Source organism: Ursus arctos, unplaced genomic scaffold, assembly GCF_023065955.2.
Source record: "Ursus arctos isolate Adak ecotype North America unplaced genomic scaffold, UrsArc2.0 scaffold_16, whole genome shotgun sequence".
Taxonomy (NCBI): Eukaryota; Metazoa; Chordata; class Mammalia; order Carnivora; family Ursidae; genus Ursus; species Ursus arctos.
The window spans coordinates 43,047,404-43,061,527 of NW_026622830.1; the positions used below are offsets into that span (position 1 = coordinate 43,047,404).

The 14,124-nt window shown below is 45.3% G+C and overlaps 1 protein-coding gene across 5 annotated transcripts in view; it reads left to right on the forward strand.

Moving 5' to 3' along the window:
- Window positions 1–14,124, forward strand: part of RIN2 (Ras and Rab interactor 2) — a 238,662-nt gene that overhangs the window by 167,483 nt on the left and 57,055 nt on the right. For 3 of the 5 annotated variants that reach the window (XM_026502950.4, XM_026502951.4, XM_026502957.4), the window contains one exon: window positions 9,096–9,196. In XM_026502950.4, the coding sequence (XP_026358735.1) occupies window positions 9,096–9,196 (101 nt within the window). Of the gene's footprint in view, window positions 1–9,095; window positions 9,214–9,475; window positions 9,599–14,124 lie in introns of those variants that run through there. The other 2 variants (XM_044385663.3, XM_057312692.1) reach the window with 2 other exon arrangements.

Here is a 14,124-nt window from a genome sequence, read left to right on the forward strand (position 1 = left end):
TGGTCCATCAACATCTTGAGGTGTACCCAGAAGTTACCGATGCACACAAAGGACACCAGGTCCTGAATTTTCTGGAAATCTCCTAATTTCAAATGTTTCTATTGGCTTTAAGAATATTCATGCATATTGGGCCCCAAAAAGCCCTATCGAATTGATGTGCCTCTAGGGACATAGCATGTGGAGATCTTTCTCATGGGCATTGTACAAGGACCTGTGTCCCCCAACAGATACAATCAGCCAACACATCCTGCTACCTTAATCCCACTCTGTATTTCTAGTACCCTCTGAACCAGACCTCTGATTTTTATGTTATGGGTGGGCAATGTAACTTGGTAAGCCCACTCCCCGCCAGCAAATATTAAAAATGCACATCTGCTGTGGACTTTGTCTGCATCATCTCAATGCACTCTTAAACAGGCCTGAGAAGCAGCCCTCAGTATGGTCTCAGTTCACAGATGAGGAAATTTAAGGAGTCAAATGATTTATTCCAGGACACACTGCTTGAAGCTACAGAGCCGAAGGAATTCCAAGCCAGTCATTTAGCCACATTCTGCTTTTAAATATTAGATTTGTTCACTTGTGTTTGTTTCCTCTAAATACTGATGTTTAGGAAACACAATTCACCTGAGTAAACTTGAAGGTCTAATTGGCCAGTAGTTTCTGAATGGGGCAGTGCCTTGTCCGACAAATAGAAAGGAGTTCTAGGGAGCAGTACAAAATGGAAGACGTGCATAGGCAGAAGGGAGTAGGGACAAGGAAGTCATAAATAAAAGAAAGGTTTGTTTCAGGCTGGTCACCTTCCTCTGGGGGAAGGACCAGGGTCTGTCCTTCCATTTACGTTACCTGTATTGATTAGGAAATTGCAGACTGGTTTAAAATACCACTCCTGGGAGAGGCTGGAACTGCAGGTAGGTTAGGCATTAAGTCCTGGTTTGCGACATGGGGCTTTGCACAAGTGACTCCATTTGGGACCTAGTATTTCTATTTTTAACACTACTCTTTTCTGCTTTGAGCTAAAAACAGAAAGTTATTCACAACAAGCCATTTGTTTCACTTTACTCAGAGGAGGGTACAGGGTGGGTTGCGTATTAACTTTTTCTCTGTGTAAGTATGTGGAGGTACTTTTTTTTCTTAACTCCAAAGTAGAAAATGGAATAAAAAGATAGTGAATGTTGTTTTTAGTAAATAGGAAGGTTCTGACTGTGATTAGGGGATGCTTTGAATCAGCAGGGCTAAGATGGACTATTGCAAAAATGCTGTTGGGTTCACTTGCTCTCCATTTGGAAAAAAAAAATCAAGGGCAGAGTTCAATCTCCTGCCTCACAGGCCATCCCCAGCCTTCATGTTTGAAAGTGGTGGCCCTCTGGCACATTCCTTGGCCTGCAGAAGACACCTTGAGACAGATTTGGCATCTCAGAGTGCAGGGTTTAGGGTTTTGGGGAACCTAGTGTGGGCATTATTAGAGTTATCCCTCCCCTCCTTGTCCTGACTTTATACCACACATAAAATTATACTCCAGATGAATGAAGGGCCTACTTATAAATAAATACGTTATATGTAAATAGGCAAAACTATATGTAAGTCTCAGCAGAAAAGGGAGGAAACTTTATAATTTCAAGATAAGAAATGTCTTCCTAGGGGCACCTGGGTGGCTTAGTCAGTTAAGCTTCCAACTCTTAATTTCAGCTCAGGTCATGATCTTGGGGTCCTGGGATTGAGCACCGCATTGGGCTCCATACTCAGTGTGTAGTCTGCATGGGATTCTCTCTCTCCCTCTCCCTCTCTTTACCCCTTCCCCTGCTCTCTCTCTCTCTCTCAAATAAATAAATAAATAAATCTTAAAAAAAATAAAGGAAAGGTCTTCCTAGATAAGGCTCAATAAACAAGGGCCATAATGAAAAATTTTGATTCTATCAACATTAAAAGCTTAAGGAAATTAAAAAACAAAAAACAGTATGAGAGAAAATCTTTTAAATATTTGAGACAAGAGATGCATATCCACAACTCGTGCAGTTTAATGAGAAAAACCAAGAAACCCCAAAATGGGCATCAGATAAATGAACAGGCAATTCCTCAAAGGAAGAAATACGAATGAACAACAAAAATATAATCTGAGCAAAGCACAGTAAAACAATAAGAAGCCACGTATACTCATCAGATTGGCCAAAGCTTAAAAGTTTGATAAAATCAAACACTGATACACACACACACACACACACACACACACACACACACACACACAATGGAATACTACTCAGCCATCAAAAACATGAAGTCTTGTCATTTGCAATGACGTGAATGCAACTAGAGGGTATTATGCTAAGCGAAATAGGTCAATCAGAGAAAGACAAATACCATATGATTTCACTGATATGTGGAATTTAAGAAACAAAACAGAGGAGGATAGGGGAAGGGAGGGAAAAATAAAACAAGACAAAATCAGAGAGGGAGACAAATCATAAGAGACTCTTAATCATAGGAAACAAACTGAGGGTTGCTGGAGGGGAGGTGGGTAGGGGGATGGGATAACTGGGTGATGGACATTAAGGAGGGCATGTGATGCAATGAGCACTGAATGTTACATGCAACTGATGAATCACCTAACTCTACATCTGAAACTAATATACTATATGTTAATTGAATTTAAATAAATTTTTTTAAATGTTAAAAAAATGAATGAGCTAGGGCTTCATGTGTCAATGTGGACAAATCCCACATTTCATTGAGTAAAAGAAGGGAACCACAGGACAATACATCAGTACAATTCCATTGGGTAGAAAAAGCACAGGACGATACCGTTCGAGAATGGTGTGCACAAAACTGTTAATAGTGGTTACCTCTGGGTAGGTGAAAAGGATTATGGGTGATGGCCAAGGGATATTAGATTTAACGACAATTTATGTTTTTCAATGAGGATGTATTCATGTTTTTTGTTTGCAATTATAATTAAATTTCAAAAATATAAATGCAAACACCCTCGGGGGATGTGGCACACAAAGTTTAGAAAGCCAAAAAATTACAGGGTTTTGGGATGCCCCACCATCATTTTCTAGACCCTCTTCTGCAAGTGGAAGGAAGAAGCCTTCATTATTTTGTTTGTTTCCATGCTGACAGTTCCTGGGGGCAAAGATCGTCTGAAGGTGGATGAGAAACCCCTTTTTTTCCAGACTACTTTAGAAGAGCCCCAAACATGGGATGTACCCACCAGATCATAAGGCTCCCCCAGCTCAACAGAAGCAGACAGAAGAGGGATTGTTTGGGTGATGTGGTTTTTCGTGACCTGGAGGTAGGTCTAATCCCACGGGGCTGATGGGGCTGTAAAGGCCCATCACACCCCAAGGCCAAGATGATGCACCAGGAAAATAGGAATTCCAGTGCTGAGAGCTAAACACTTGACTTTTCCCACACCCTAGGTTTCAAGGCTTCCCCATATCAGCAACACATCCCCTTTTCAAACCAAGATAACATTCCTGAGTTCGACTTGCCATTTGAAGAGTGCTGTATCAGAACTTGCTCTGTAAACACTTTCTCCTTTTAATTCCACTTGGCCTTCAAGAGATTTTTTTTCTCCTTTATCTAACCCTAAAAGAAAGAACACAAGATTTAGAGTCCCTCCCTTTTCCCTCCCTCCAGCCTCCCATGTGAGCAGGGATGGCATCAAGACCTCTGTCCCCGGTCAGGGAAAAGGGGCGTCTAGTGGGCAGATGTTGAGATTAGAGACTTCTAGGCAGCAAAGGAAGATTGGATGCCACAAACACTGGTCTGCCCAGGTAGACCAGGTTTGCCCCGAGTAATGAAATGGCCTCTTTCCAGGCTGGGAGGTGTCTGCGTCTATTTGAAGTGTTTTCTAGTATCATTCTTTTTCATGGCAAGGCTCACAATTAAAAACAAGGTTCAGGACACAACCAACGGTGGGCGGGGATCAGGTGGGATTTGAAGGCAGGTCTTTCTGAGCCCAAAGCTGGTGCCCTCTCCACTGGTCCATGCTGCCAAACCACCAGGCAGTTGCTGCGACCAGACATTCTTGAAAGTGTACAAAGCTGCTGCTGGCTGTGTGGCCCCTCAAAGGAGGTTCCCGCCTATGGGGAGATTACCAGAATGATTGCAAAGTGGTACAAATTAGTGTAGACTCCGGCTCTAGCCTGGGACGCTGCAGGCCCAGCCTTGCCCAGGCCGTGCGCTGGGTGTGATCTCAGAGGGAAAGAACCTAGGCCTTCCTGAACGCTGCTCCTGCCCTTGGCCTGGATGCCAGCTGGCATGAAAATCACCCAGGTGAACAGTTCAGGCTCCCTGCACTTTGTCATGCACAAATGCTCATAGATGAGGGAGGAGGGTGAACAGAGGTTTCTGAGTAGAATGAGGAAGGGGCCCAGAGACCCAACACAGGGCTTGCCTTCCTCTTTCCTGTTGCGCACAGCAGCCTGCTCTGTCCCTGCATGGGAAGGTCAGCACACCACCTCTGTTTGCCTGCGGGAGGTAGCAAACACAGACGATGCCCTGGCTTTATCAGAGCGGACTCTGTGATGCCCAGTGCTTGTCCGTGTCTGTTTCCTGGTTTGGGGCCTTCCTCATGACTTGTACTTTTCTGGAAATGATACAGACACTGTGTTTTTGGTAGAACCACTGTCTCACTAATTTGGTGCCCTGCACCCTGGTGTCCTGTCTTGCTCTGATTGCACTGAATAATTGCACTTGGCCCCGTGACCATCTTCCCAACTGTCCACACACATCCTGGGAAGACAAATAAGGTAGACAAAATAGGCAGATGCTTAAGCAGTCCCTTCCCTGTTTTGTAGGAATTCTGGACAGCTACAGGGATATGGTGGGGTCTTCAGCTGTGTAAGTGGATTTGGCGAAATTTCGATTGCGACTTTGATAAAGCACTTAGTTGAAACTGCTATTGTCTTTAACATGAGAAAGCTTAGCTTAAAACTACCCCCCCCCCCCCCCCCCGTGGATGGCAGATTATCTCTGTTTATCCTCAAAGATAAAGAGCATTACGAGCATAAAAGTTCCATCAAACATCTACAGGTATCAAAAACACAAACAAACACAAGTGTATCTGGGAGAATTTGAGAAACATCTCAAATCCAATCATTGACACCAGGGCAGACCTCAGGGAGGAGCAGATGTTTGGGGATGACTTTTGCGGGTGGAGGGGCCTGGTGGGTGGAACAACCAATTATTCAGAGAGTCTGTGCCGTCAGGTGGGCAAGCAGGGGCAGAACGGAGGGGAGAGGTGGGGAGAGGTGGAGGGGTGGCAAGACCCTCAGCCGGCTGGGAAGGGTCTCAGTCATGCAGCCAGGTGGGCCCTCTGTCCTCATCCACCTCTGTGTCTTAGGCGTCACTGCACTACCCTTCTGCATTACAGATAAATGGTGTTGTTCATGATTTGCCATCCGAGTGCTCCTGCGTAAGAACCACAACTTCTAGGTTCTTTGTGTTAGGTTAGGTACAGAAGGAAGCAGGTGTGGCATGTGGAGGTCTTGAGATACTACTGAAGGTGTCAGCAAGACCAGTGTGAGGAGAAACACTCTGGCCAGAGAAGATCAAAGGCATCTCCTGGGGAAGGCTGTGTTTAAACGTTCACATTAATAATGGTGGCTGTCAAGGTGACTGAGGGTGTGGAGAGGCTGATTGTGCCTCATGACCTGTCTCCTTGCTGGGGATGGGAACTTTTTCTCCTAGGTTTGCCCGAGGCTGTGGGTGACGCTCCTGTGTGTGGCTCTCCTGCCCAGGACCATAGCTGTGGCCCAGAATGGGCGGGTGACCCAGCCCAGATTGGGAGGCCTTCAGCACAGACACTCAGACTGCCTTCCCTCACCCCACTTGCTCCCCCCTTCTCAGTCCTTCCACCTCCTTCCATTTTCAGACATAGCACCCCTTTTATTTTCCTAATAATCTTGATTAGGAATAAACATACAGAAAATCACACATACTACTAAACACATGTCATGGAACTCTGTCAAATCATCATTTTGCCATTTCATTTTAAGAAATAAAGTCTCATGGGTGGTTGAGCCCCTTGACCTGTGAACATCTTCATCCATTCTCCTCCAGGGGTAACCACTATCCTGGATTAAGATTATAACCCCCATAAAGATATACTGTATGGTGACTAACATAACATAATAAAAAATTATTAAAAAAAAGAAAAAGATTATAACCCCCATATCACACATTGGAGTTGTCTATCTATGTGTATATTTGTAAACACTATAGTATTGTACAGATTTGAATGGTTTTAAACCTTATATACTGGATATAACCCTTTTCAAGCCTTTTTTTTTTTTTTTTTTGCTTTTGTGAGAAGTTTTTGAGCATTTCTGTTTATATGTGTGTTGATACCGATAGCTCTGGTTCATTAATTTTAACTGCTACATACCTCAGTTTACCCATTCTATTATTGATGGACATTTAAGTGCTTATAATTTGGTTTTCTTACAAATAATGATGCAGCAAATATTCTTATAAAGGTCTCCTTGCACCCATGTGCCTGGATTTCTCTAGAGTGCATATCTAGGAGGTCTGTGTGTTTCTAACTCTATAAGACATTACCAAATTGCTCTTCAAAGTGGGCTCTACAAATAATACTCCTCTAGCAGCATTTGGGGGTGTTTTCCCACATTTTCAAATATTGTCAGACTTGTACATTTTTGCCAGCGGGCTATGTATAAAAGGGATCTCCTGGTCATTTTCTCTTCCAAGTCCCCAGTGCTTCTAGAATGTTTGCCTACAGCTTGCATCCCAGGCACACACAACAGAGATGGATCAAGCATGGAGGACTTGGCTGGCCTCCCTTCTTCTGACCTCTGAGCATTGGGAGCATGCAAAGCTATTTTCAGGGACCCCTTCTCCATCTCCACTTTCCCCTCAGTTAATCTCTCCCTTTCACAGGGCTTTGGAATGCCAGCACATATGCCAGTGACTTCCAAATGTATAAATATCTCCATACCAATAAGAAAATCAAGACATAATGACCCAATATCCAACTCGATTTCTTCCTCAAACCTAACCCTCCCCATGTCAGTCAAGGACACGGCCATCTATCTATCTGATAATCAAGTCAAGAACTTAGGAGTTGTGCTTGATCCTTCTCTTCCTACCACTCCTACATCAAGTCCATCAACTTCTATCAATTTCTGTGTAAATTGTTCTTATATTTCTCCCCTTCTTTCTAATTCCTCTGCTACCATCTTGGTCCAAGCCACCTGGACCACTCTTGCCTACATCCTTGCAGTTGCCTCCAGACTGGTCTTGCTGCTTCTCCTCTTGCCCTTAGAAACCATCTCTAACCAGCAGCCAAAGTGATCTTTTTAGAACATAAAACAAAGAAAATGTCTTCCCCTCCTAAAGCCCTTTGATGGTTCTTAATGTAGAAAACTCAACTGTACGGGTACTGTGATCTAGAATGCCAATGAGCTCTGGTGTCTGCCTGCCTCTCCTGCCACGTGCCTCCCCAGCCTCTGGGACTTTCTCTGTATGGAGGGATCTTCCCTTGATCTTTTCATGGCCCCCCCTTGTCATTCAGAGCTCCATCACTTCCTCAAAGATCCACCCTCACCATCCCATCCTACCTAGAGTGGTGGCCGCTTAACTGCCCCCTACAGCATCACCCTGTTCTGTTCTCATCCTGGCTCTTCTCAGTGCTCAAGGCTGTGGTCTGTGCTCCATTGGAATATCATCTCCATGAGAACTGTCCACCTCACTCCATGCTTGTAGCACCTGACATGAAGTGGGTGCCCGAAAAGGTTTGTTGAATTAATGAATGAATAGATGGGGTCAACAGTTTAGAACAGCCTGTAAGCTCAGATGAAGTTTCTGCCAGCGCTTGGGTGGGATAAATCTGCTTGAGACAAGACAACACTTATCTTTAGCTAGAATAGTGATTATCAAACTTTATAGCCCTAGGATCCCTTTATCCTATTAAAAATTATGGAGGACCCCAAAGAGCTTATGTTCATGTGGGTTATAGCTACAGATGCTTGCTGTATTAGGAAATAAAATGGAGAAATTTTTAAAAAATACTTATTTTGAAACAATAATAAATCTATTACACAATGACATAAGTAACACTTATGTAAAAAATAACTATATATTTTTTTTAGAATTAGTGAGCAATGACACACTTTGAGAACAAGGGCTCTACACATAGAGTGCCTAGTTAGCTCCAGGAAGGATTCTGTTGGCTGAGTGATTAGGTGGGTTCAAGAGTTTAGACCAGCCTTGAGGGGCAGATGTAGCCTCTTCCCAGGTGTGTGGGTAGAGGATACAAGCACGCATGAGCCTTCTGCAAGATGAGGGTACATCTCCCTCTGCATTCCCCTCTGGTTCACCCACTCCCCACCCCATGTAGCCCTCTCTCTTCCCTTTCCCTAAGCAGTCTTCTTTATAAAAAAATAAATAAATAAAAAGCAAAGAATAGGATGAGTAAGCTTTTAATGTCTGGAAATTGATTGTAAGCTATGTGTGTCTTTTAAATATTCTTATTTCTGGAGCATCTGGGTGGCTCAGATGGCTAAGCATCTGCCTTCGGCTCAGGTCATGACCTCAGGGTCCTGGGATTGAGCCCTTATCAGGCTCCCTGCTCAGTGGGGAGTCTGCTTCTCTCTCTCCCTCTGTACCTCTCCACCCACCCCGCCCCCACTCGTGCTCTCCCTCTCTCTCAAATAAATAAAATCTTTAAAAAAACAAAAACAAGTATGCTTATTTCTGAGCCAGAACAATGATTGTATAAACTTTAATTCAGGGAATTCCTCTTGAGTTTTGACTTTGACAAAATGAATGTGGAGGCCTGGTTTTACCAGGATTTGTTTATTCCTCTTTGTATTCATGTTGAGAAACCAAACTGGGTGTCATATCCTTTTTCTTAGGGCAGTACCGAAACCTAAGTTCTTCCTCTTTTTTTTTTTTTAGAAAAAGCTGCTCCCACCCTCATTTTTTTCCTCTGGGTAGAGGAAATTCACACAGCCGGGATTAAAAAAAAAAAAAAAAGGTGGTCTTCTCTGTGCTCCTATTGAAGCCGCTGAAGCTCTCTGGGCTCTGGGCACGCCTCTTCCACTGCCTGACGTCACACTATTTTTGTCTTTGAATAGCTCATTGACACAATCGTCTCGGAGATCGGAGAACTGAAACAGGAGATGGTGCAGACAGATGTCAGCCTGAAGAATGGATTGGAACCCAGCGAAGCCCACAGGTGACAGAGACAATCAGGTGCCGGGCGTCAGATGGGGGCTAAGTGGACCCTAGCAGCTACGAGGACTGCCATCTCGGTGGCTTCTCAGAAGTTTGGGAACTGGGAGTGTGGTGGCCTCTCCCAATGAAGCTGTCTGTAGGAGGTGGGAGTGGCCTAGGAACCAGTTGCCTGTTTATTTTAATCACTTTGAAGGCACTTGAACTTTACACCCTCTCAATACCTCCTGGCACCAGAACCCGGAAACCTAAAGTTCTATCTGTCGTATCCACCTACTCACAGTGATGGAAACAATAACGCAGCAGGATCCTCCGCGTGCAAAATAGAATTCAGTGTAGCCCGTGTCAGTCTCCAGAAGGTTTAAAGGGGCGCCCTAAAGAGGATGGACTCATTTTGCGTTCTCAGGTCAGAAAAAAAAAAAACCCAGCGCTTACCATAGCCATTAGTCTAAAATGTGAGCCAGTGTGTTGGAGTTTGGATGTGGTTGTAAATAACTGAGAAAAGTGGGGGACAATATACAATAGACAATGCTTGTTAAGCATTGAAGTGTTGTGTTTGTATCGCACTAAGTCGTAAGGGACTGGTCTTTATTGGGAGAATGGGAGTGCGGAGGTCAGCGTGGGGGTGGTAGGCTGGGGGAGGTCACTCCAACCTCATCTTAGCTCTTGGAGGCTGCAATTGTTTACTAGCAAAGGCAATAGAATATAGACACTGATGCCTGGCACCTCGGAGGCCAGCCTCATTATTAGCTTTCCCCTCTTTCCCAGGAAATGGGTTGAGGCAGCCTGGTGCAGTGTGAGGGTGAGATTCACGGAGTGGGTTTTGCTTGCAAGTCATGAGACAGGCAGGAATCCTGCAAGGGCAGGTGAACCAGGTGGTGCTGGTTGCCCAGGCAAGTTTCAAACCAGCCCAACTTGTTTCCTGTCCTAGACTGCAAGGAGAGCAAGCAATAGCAAGGAGGCATTTTGCAGCTGGAAGGTGGTGCTTTAACTCTCCTGCGTCTCTGGAGAAACTGTATTCCCCCTTAGCTGTGGAAATGCCACATGCCCTCCACTTCTTTTCCTTCTCTACACAAAAAAAAAAAAGCCAGGGGGTAGACCAGATGGGCCCCAAGCTTCTTGCAGCAGCACCCTGGCATTCTCTCTGATTTCCCTGGACCTCAATGGCTAATTTTTTCTCCATACACTAAACAAATGCACAATGATTTTTGATTAAAGACTGTCCACCTCACATTCAGAATAGTGCCAAACTCCGTGGAAGTGGAACTTTAGCCAGGGGATTTCCCTTTCCCCTTTGCATTGTTGAACTAAAATTAAAGTGGGAATCGGGTTGGTGCCAAAGGGAAAAGAAGAGAGCTTTAGTGGCTGCTTTCTCCCACATCCAGGGAACATAACACAGCAAGGTAGTCCCCAAGCTCTGCAGAAGACAGACACCAGTGGCAGTACCCCCTCCACTTCCACCCCCGTGTGTAAGGCCCAGGGATGTTAGGTTTGCTGGAAGACGTGATGGTACATCAGGGGCCATCACATCACGATCTTGATGTCTGACTGCAGTAGATACTGGGCTGGGAGAGCTGGGCTGCCATCTTGTCGTTAACATCTCTTTTTCTTTTCAAGTTTAAGAATGACTGTAAGCATTCCATAATACTATGTTTTTCAGATTAATGTCACTTATTCTCGAATGCTATGTTGGTTAACAATGAATTTGTGAAATTTCAGACACATTTTACTTGGTGCTTTTTTTAGTGGGGAAGAAAGAGAAAGGGCAAGCGTGTCTTTATTGAACAATGCATACGGTGTTTACCATGTGCCCGCCGCTGTTCTCAGTGCGTCACAGCAGCCAGCTCGTTGACTCTCCTAACTACCCTATGAGCTAAAGCTCCAGGATGGTCTTCATTTTACTGATGCAGGAGCTGACTAATTTGGCTGTGGTTTCTGTGCTAGGGTCTCTCCCTGATTTTGCCGAAGCAGGGAGTCGTGACTTTGCTGTTAGTTCCTCTGTTTTGCCCGATAATGTCCGGGTGGCCAGATATTGGAAGGGTAGGGTAAAGAGGACCTTCTGTTGTTTCCAAAATGAAAGCAGAGCAGAGCTCTGGCCACAGGGAAACAGTAGGTCAGCCTGGCGTAGAGCAGCCCAAAGGGCAGACGAAAGGAAAGGAAAGGGGGTGTGAGCAGTGGAGCCACCTCAAGTGAAACCACTATGGAGCGAAGAAGGATTGCTCCCCTGCTCCCCTCCCTCAGGACCTTGGCTGGGCACGCTCCGGTGGCCGCACAGATGCATGGACGTCACCTTCCTTTGTGGCATCCTTGGCGAGTGTGAGCTGTGATAACAGCCTCACCTACCCCAGCCACAGTCACCACAAAGTGTCTGTGGTCCCTTCGTTTGTTGAACGCTGGGCTAAGTGCCGCACTGGTGCCCTAGGTTAGGAATGCTGTTCCTCCACCCGCTTTGGCTTTTGGTCACTCCTTTGTGGTTAATATTGAGATAATCTTTAACCTTTTCATGTTGCATGGCCCCCCTTCTCAGATTAATATTTTAAATGCTTAAAATAAAATATGTAGGAGGACAGAAGGAAAACAATTCTATTGCAGTAGAATGATCAGAATTATTAAAATGCATGATTTCATAGCATAGGCACTTCTTTATTAACACATTAAATAACAAGGTCTAGGAACTACTGTCATCTGGAAGCAAAGATGGCCAGAAACAGTACTTCCTCACCAACAATGAAAACGTTGGGGTTTCTGTTGGTGACAGTCTCAGCTACTGCGCAAACTACTGGGATTTGTTGCCTGCATTCAAAATGGGAGGAGGTTAATTTCAAAACCAGGTTAGTGAAAGTAAAGATGTCACTTTTCTATCCAATGATCAGTTCTCACCTCCTGACCTGTCAGCGTCTGATCTGTCTTCTGTTCCAGGGACACTCAATTGGCTTGGCTTTGGGGACACCATACTTCCTGGTTTCCTCTCTCCTCGCCTGCTGCTGCTTGTAGTCTCCAGCTGGTTCCTCCTCATCTCCCTCACCTCCTAACCCGAGAGCACCCAGAGCTTAAGCCTATAACCTCTCTTCTCCCCAGCCCCACTGCTGTCTCCCACTAACCTTGAGCAAGATACTTAAAAGTCTCTGTGCCTCTGTGTGCATATCAGTTAAATGAGGATAATAATAGAGCTTGACTTGAGGGCGGTGAGAAAGATTAAGTGAGTTAATAACTGTAAAGAACTTTGCACAATGCTGGCAGTGAGTAAATACAGTATGTTGTTTATTAAAAGAGACCTCTAGAGTAATTTCATAGTTAATCCCATCCAGTCTTGTGGCTTTGATACCATGTGTATATTGGTGATTCCCAGCTTATATCCCTAGGTTGGTCCTCTTTTGAATCCAGATGCTTGCATCTAGCTGTCCATTCAGCCCGTCTGGCATCTCAAACTTACAAGGCCAAGACCGGGCCCTTGGCTTCCTTTCACAACCCTGCTTCCTCCCTGGTCTTCCCCATCCCAGTGACCATGGCTGCAGGTTCTTGGGCCTCACAGCCATCCCTCTTGCCTTTCTGTCTCTCATACCTGTGCTCCCATCTCCAGACCCTGGCAGCTCTACCTGTAAGGTTCCCCCATCAGCACCAGTGCCTCTGCTTTCACCCATCCTGCCTTCTCTGGGCTGTTATTTAAGCAGCATAGAGAAGGATCTGACTTTCATTAACCCATATCCAAGTCATGTCACTTCTGTTCAAAGCCCTTCAGTATTTCTCATTCATTAAAACCAAAATCATCGCCATGGCTTTTGAGATGCTCCAGGCTCTAACTCCTCACATCCCCTCGCCCTCCTCTCTTACAGCCTCTCCCCTCTCTATCGGTCTGCTCCAGACCCACCAGCTCCTTGTCCAGAAGGCTCCTACCTCCTGAACTTTGTACTTACTGTTCCCTCTGCCTGGAATGCCCTTCCTCCAGGAAGTATTCACCTTAGGACCCTCATTTCTTCTGTCACCTTAGCTGACTTGATTTTTCTTCATAGAACTTGTACAGATCTGACATATATGGTCACTTGCTTAAATTGTGCATTTTCTGTCTCCCAGCACTAGGAGGGAAGCGAACTGAGAGCGTGGGTTTGGTCTTAGAATAGTGCCTGGTGTGTAGCATACATTCAGTATTTGAATGGACAAATGAAAGATGCCAGCCCTTTGGAGATTCTAAACGTATTAAAGCATCAGAAGCCTCTTGCAGAAACAAAACATTACCCTGTAAAGCAATTAGGGGACCCCAGCCGGTGCATAAAAAAATCAAAAGTTGAAAATGTGCGATGGGCCCTAAGGTGGCTCTCTAGCAAAGAAGAGGGACCAGGGCACCTTTCCGCTATGTGCCAGCCATGCTTCCTCCATCACTTCTGGGTTCTGGGCTGTTGTAAATGTCTGCCAGTAAAGGAGCATCTGATTTAAATCAACTCCATGCCCTCTGCTAGCGTTTTACCGAAAAGAAGCTAGGAAGCCAGGAGAGAGATCCAGGATTTCTTGTTCCTGCTCTAAATGCTATTTCTTATTTCCTCCTCTCGCCATTCGTTGCCCCAAGACTAGAGTGTGGGGAAATAAAGGCTTTGTGCTTTCCTCTCCCTCCCCCATGATTTCACAGTCTGCTTTCTGTTGGGGCTGGTACAGTAGGCCAGACATAGGCAGTGCTCCACTGTCATTGCCATCTGGACCCATCACCTCTAGGCTAAAAGAAGTCTCTGAAGTTCCCTTTGTCCTCAGGTGGAACAAAGGGATTGAACAAAGCAACTTCATGAGATGAGGCTCAGGCTGGCTTTGCAGGATGGGGGGGGAGGTTGCCTGGCTGGACTGGGTCATCAAATTGTTACCTTTGTTTGCCCTCTTCCTCACTTCCCTCACTCTCACTCCTCTTGTCACCTTGCTAGTGCACTCCAGCCTGAGCAGACTGCTGGC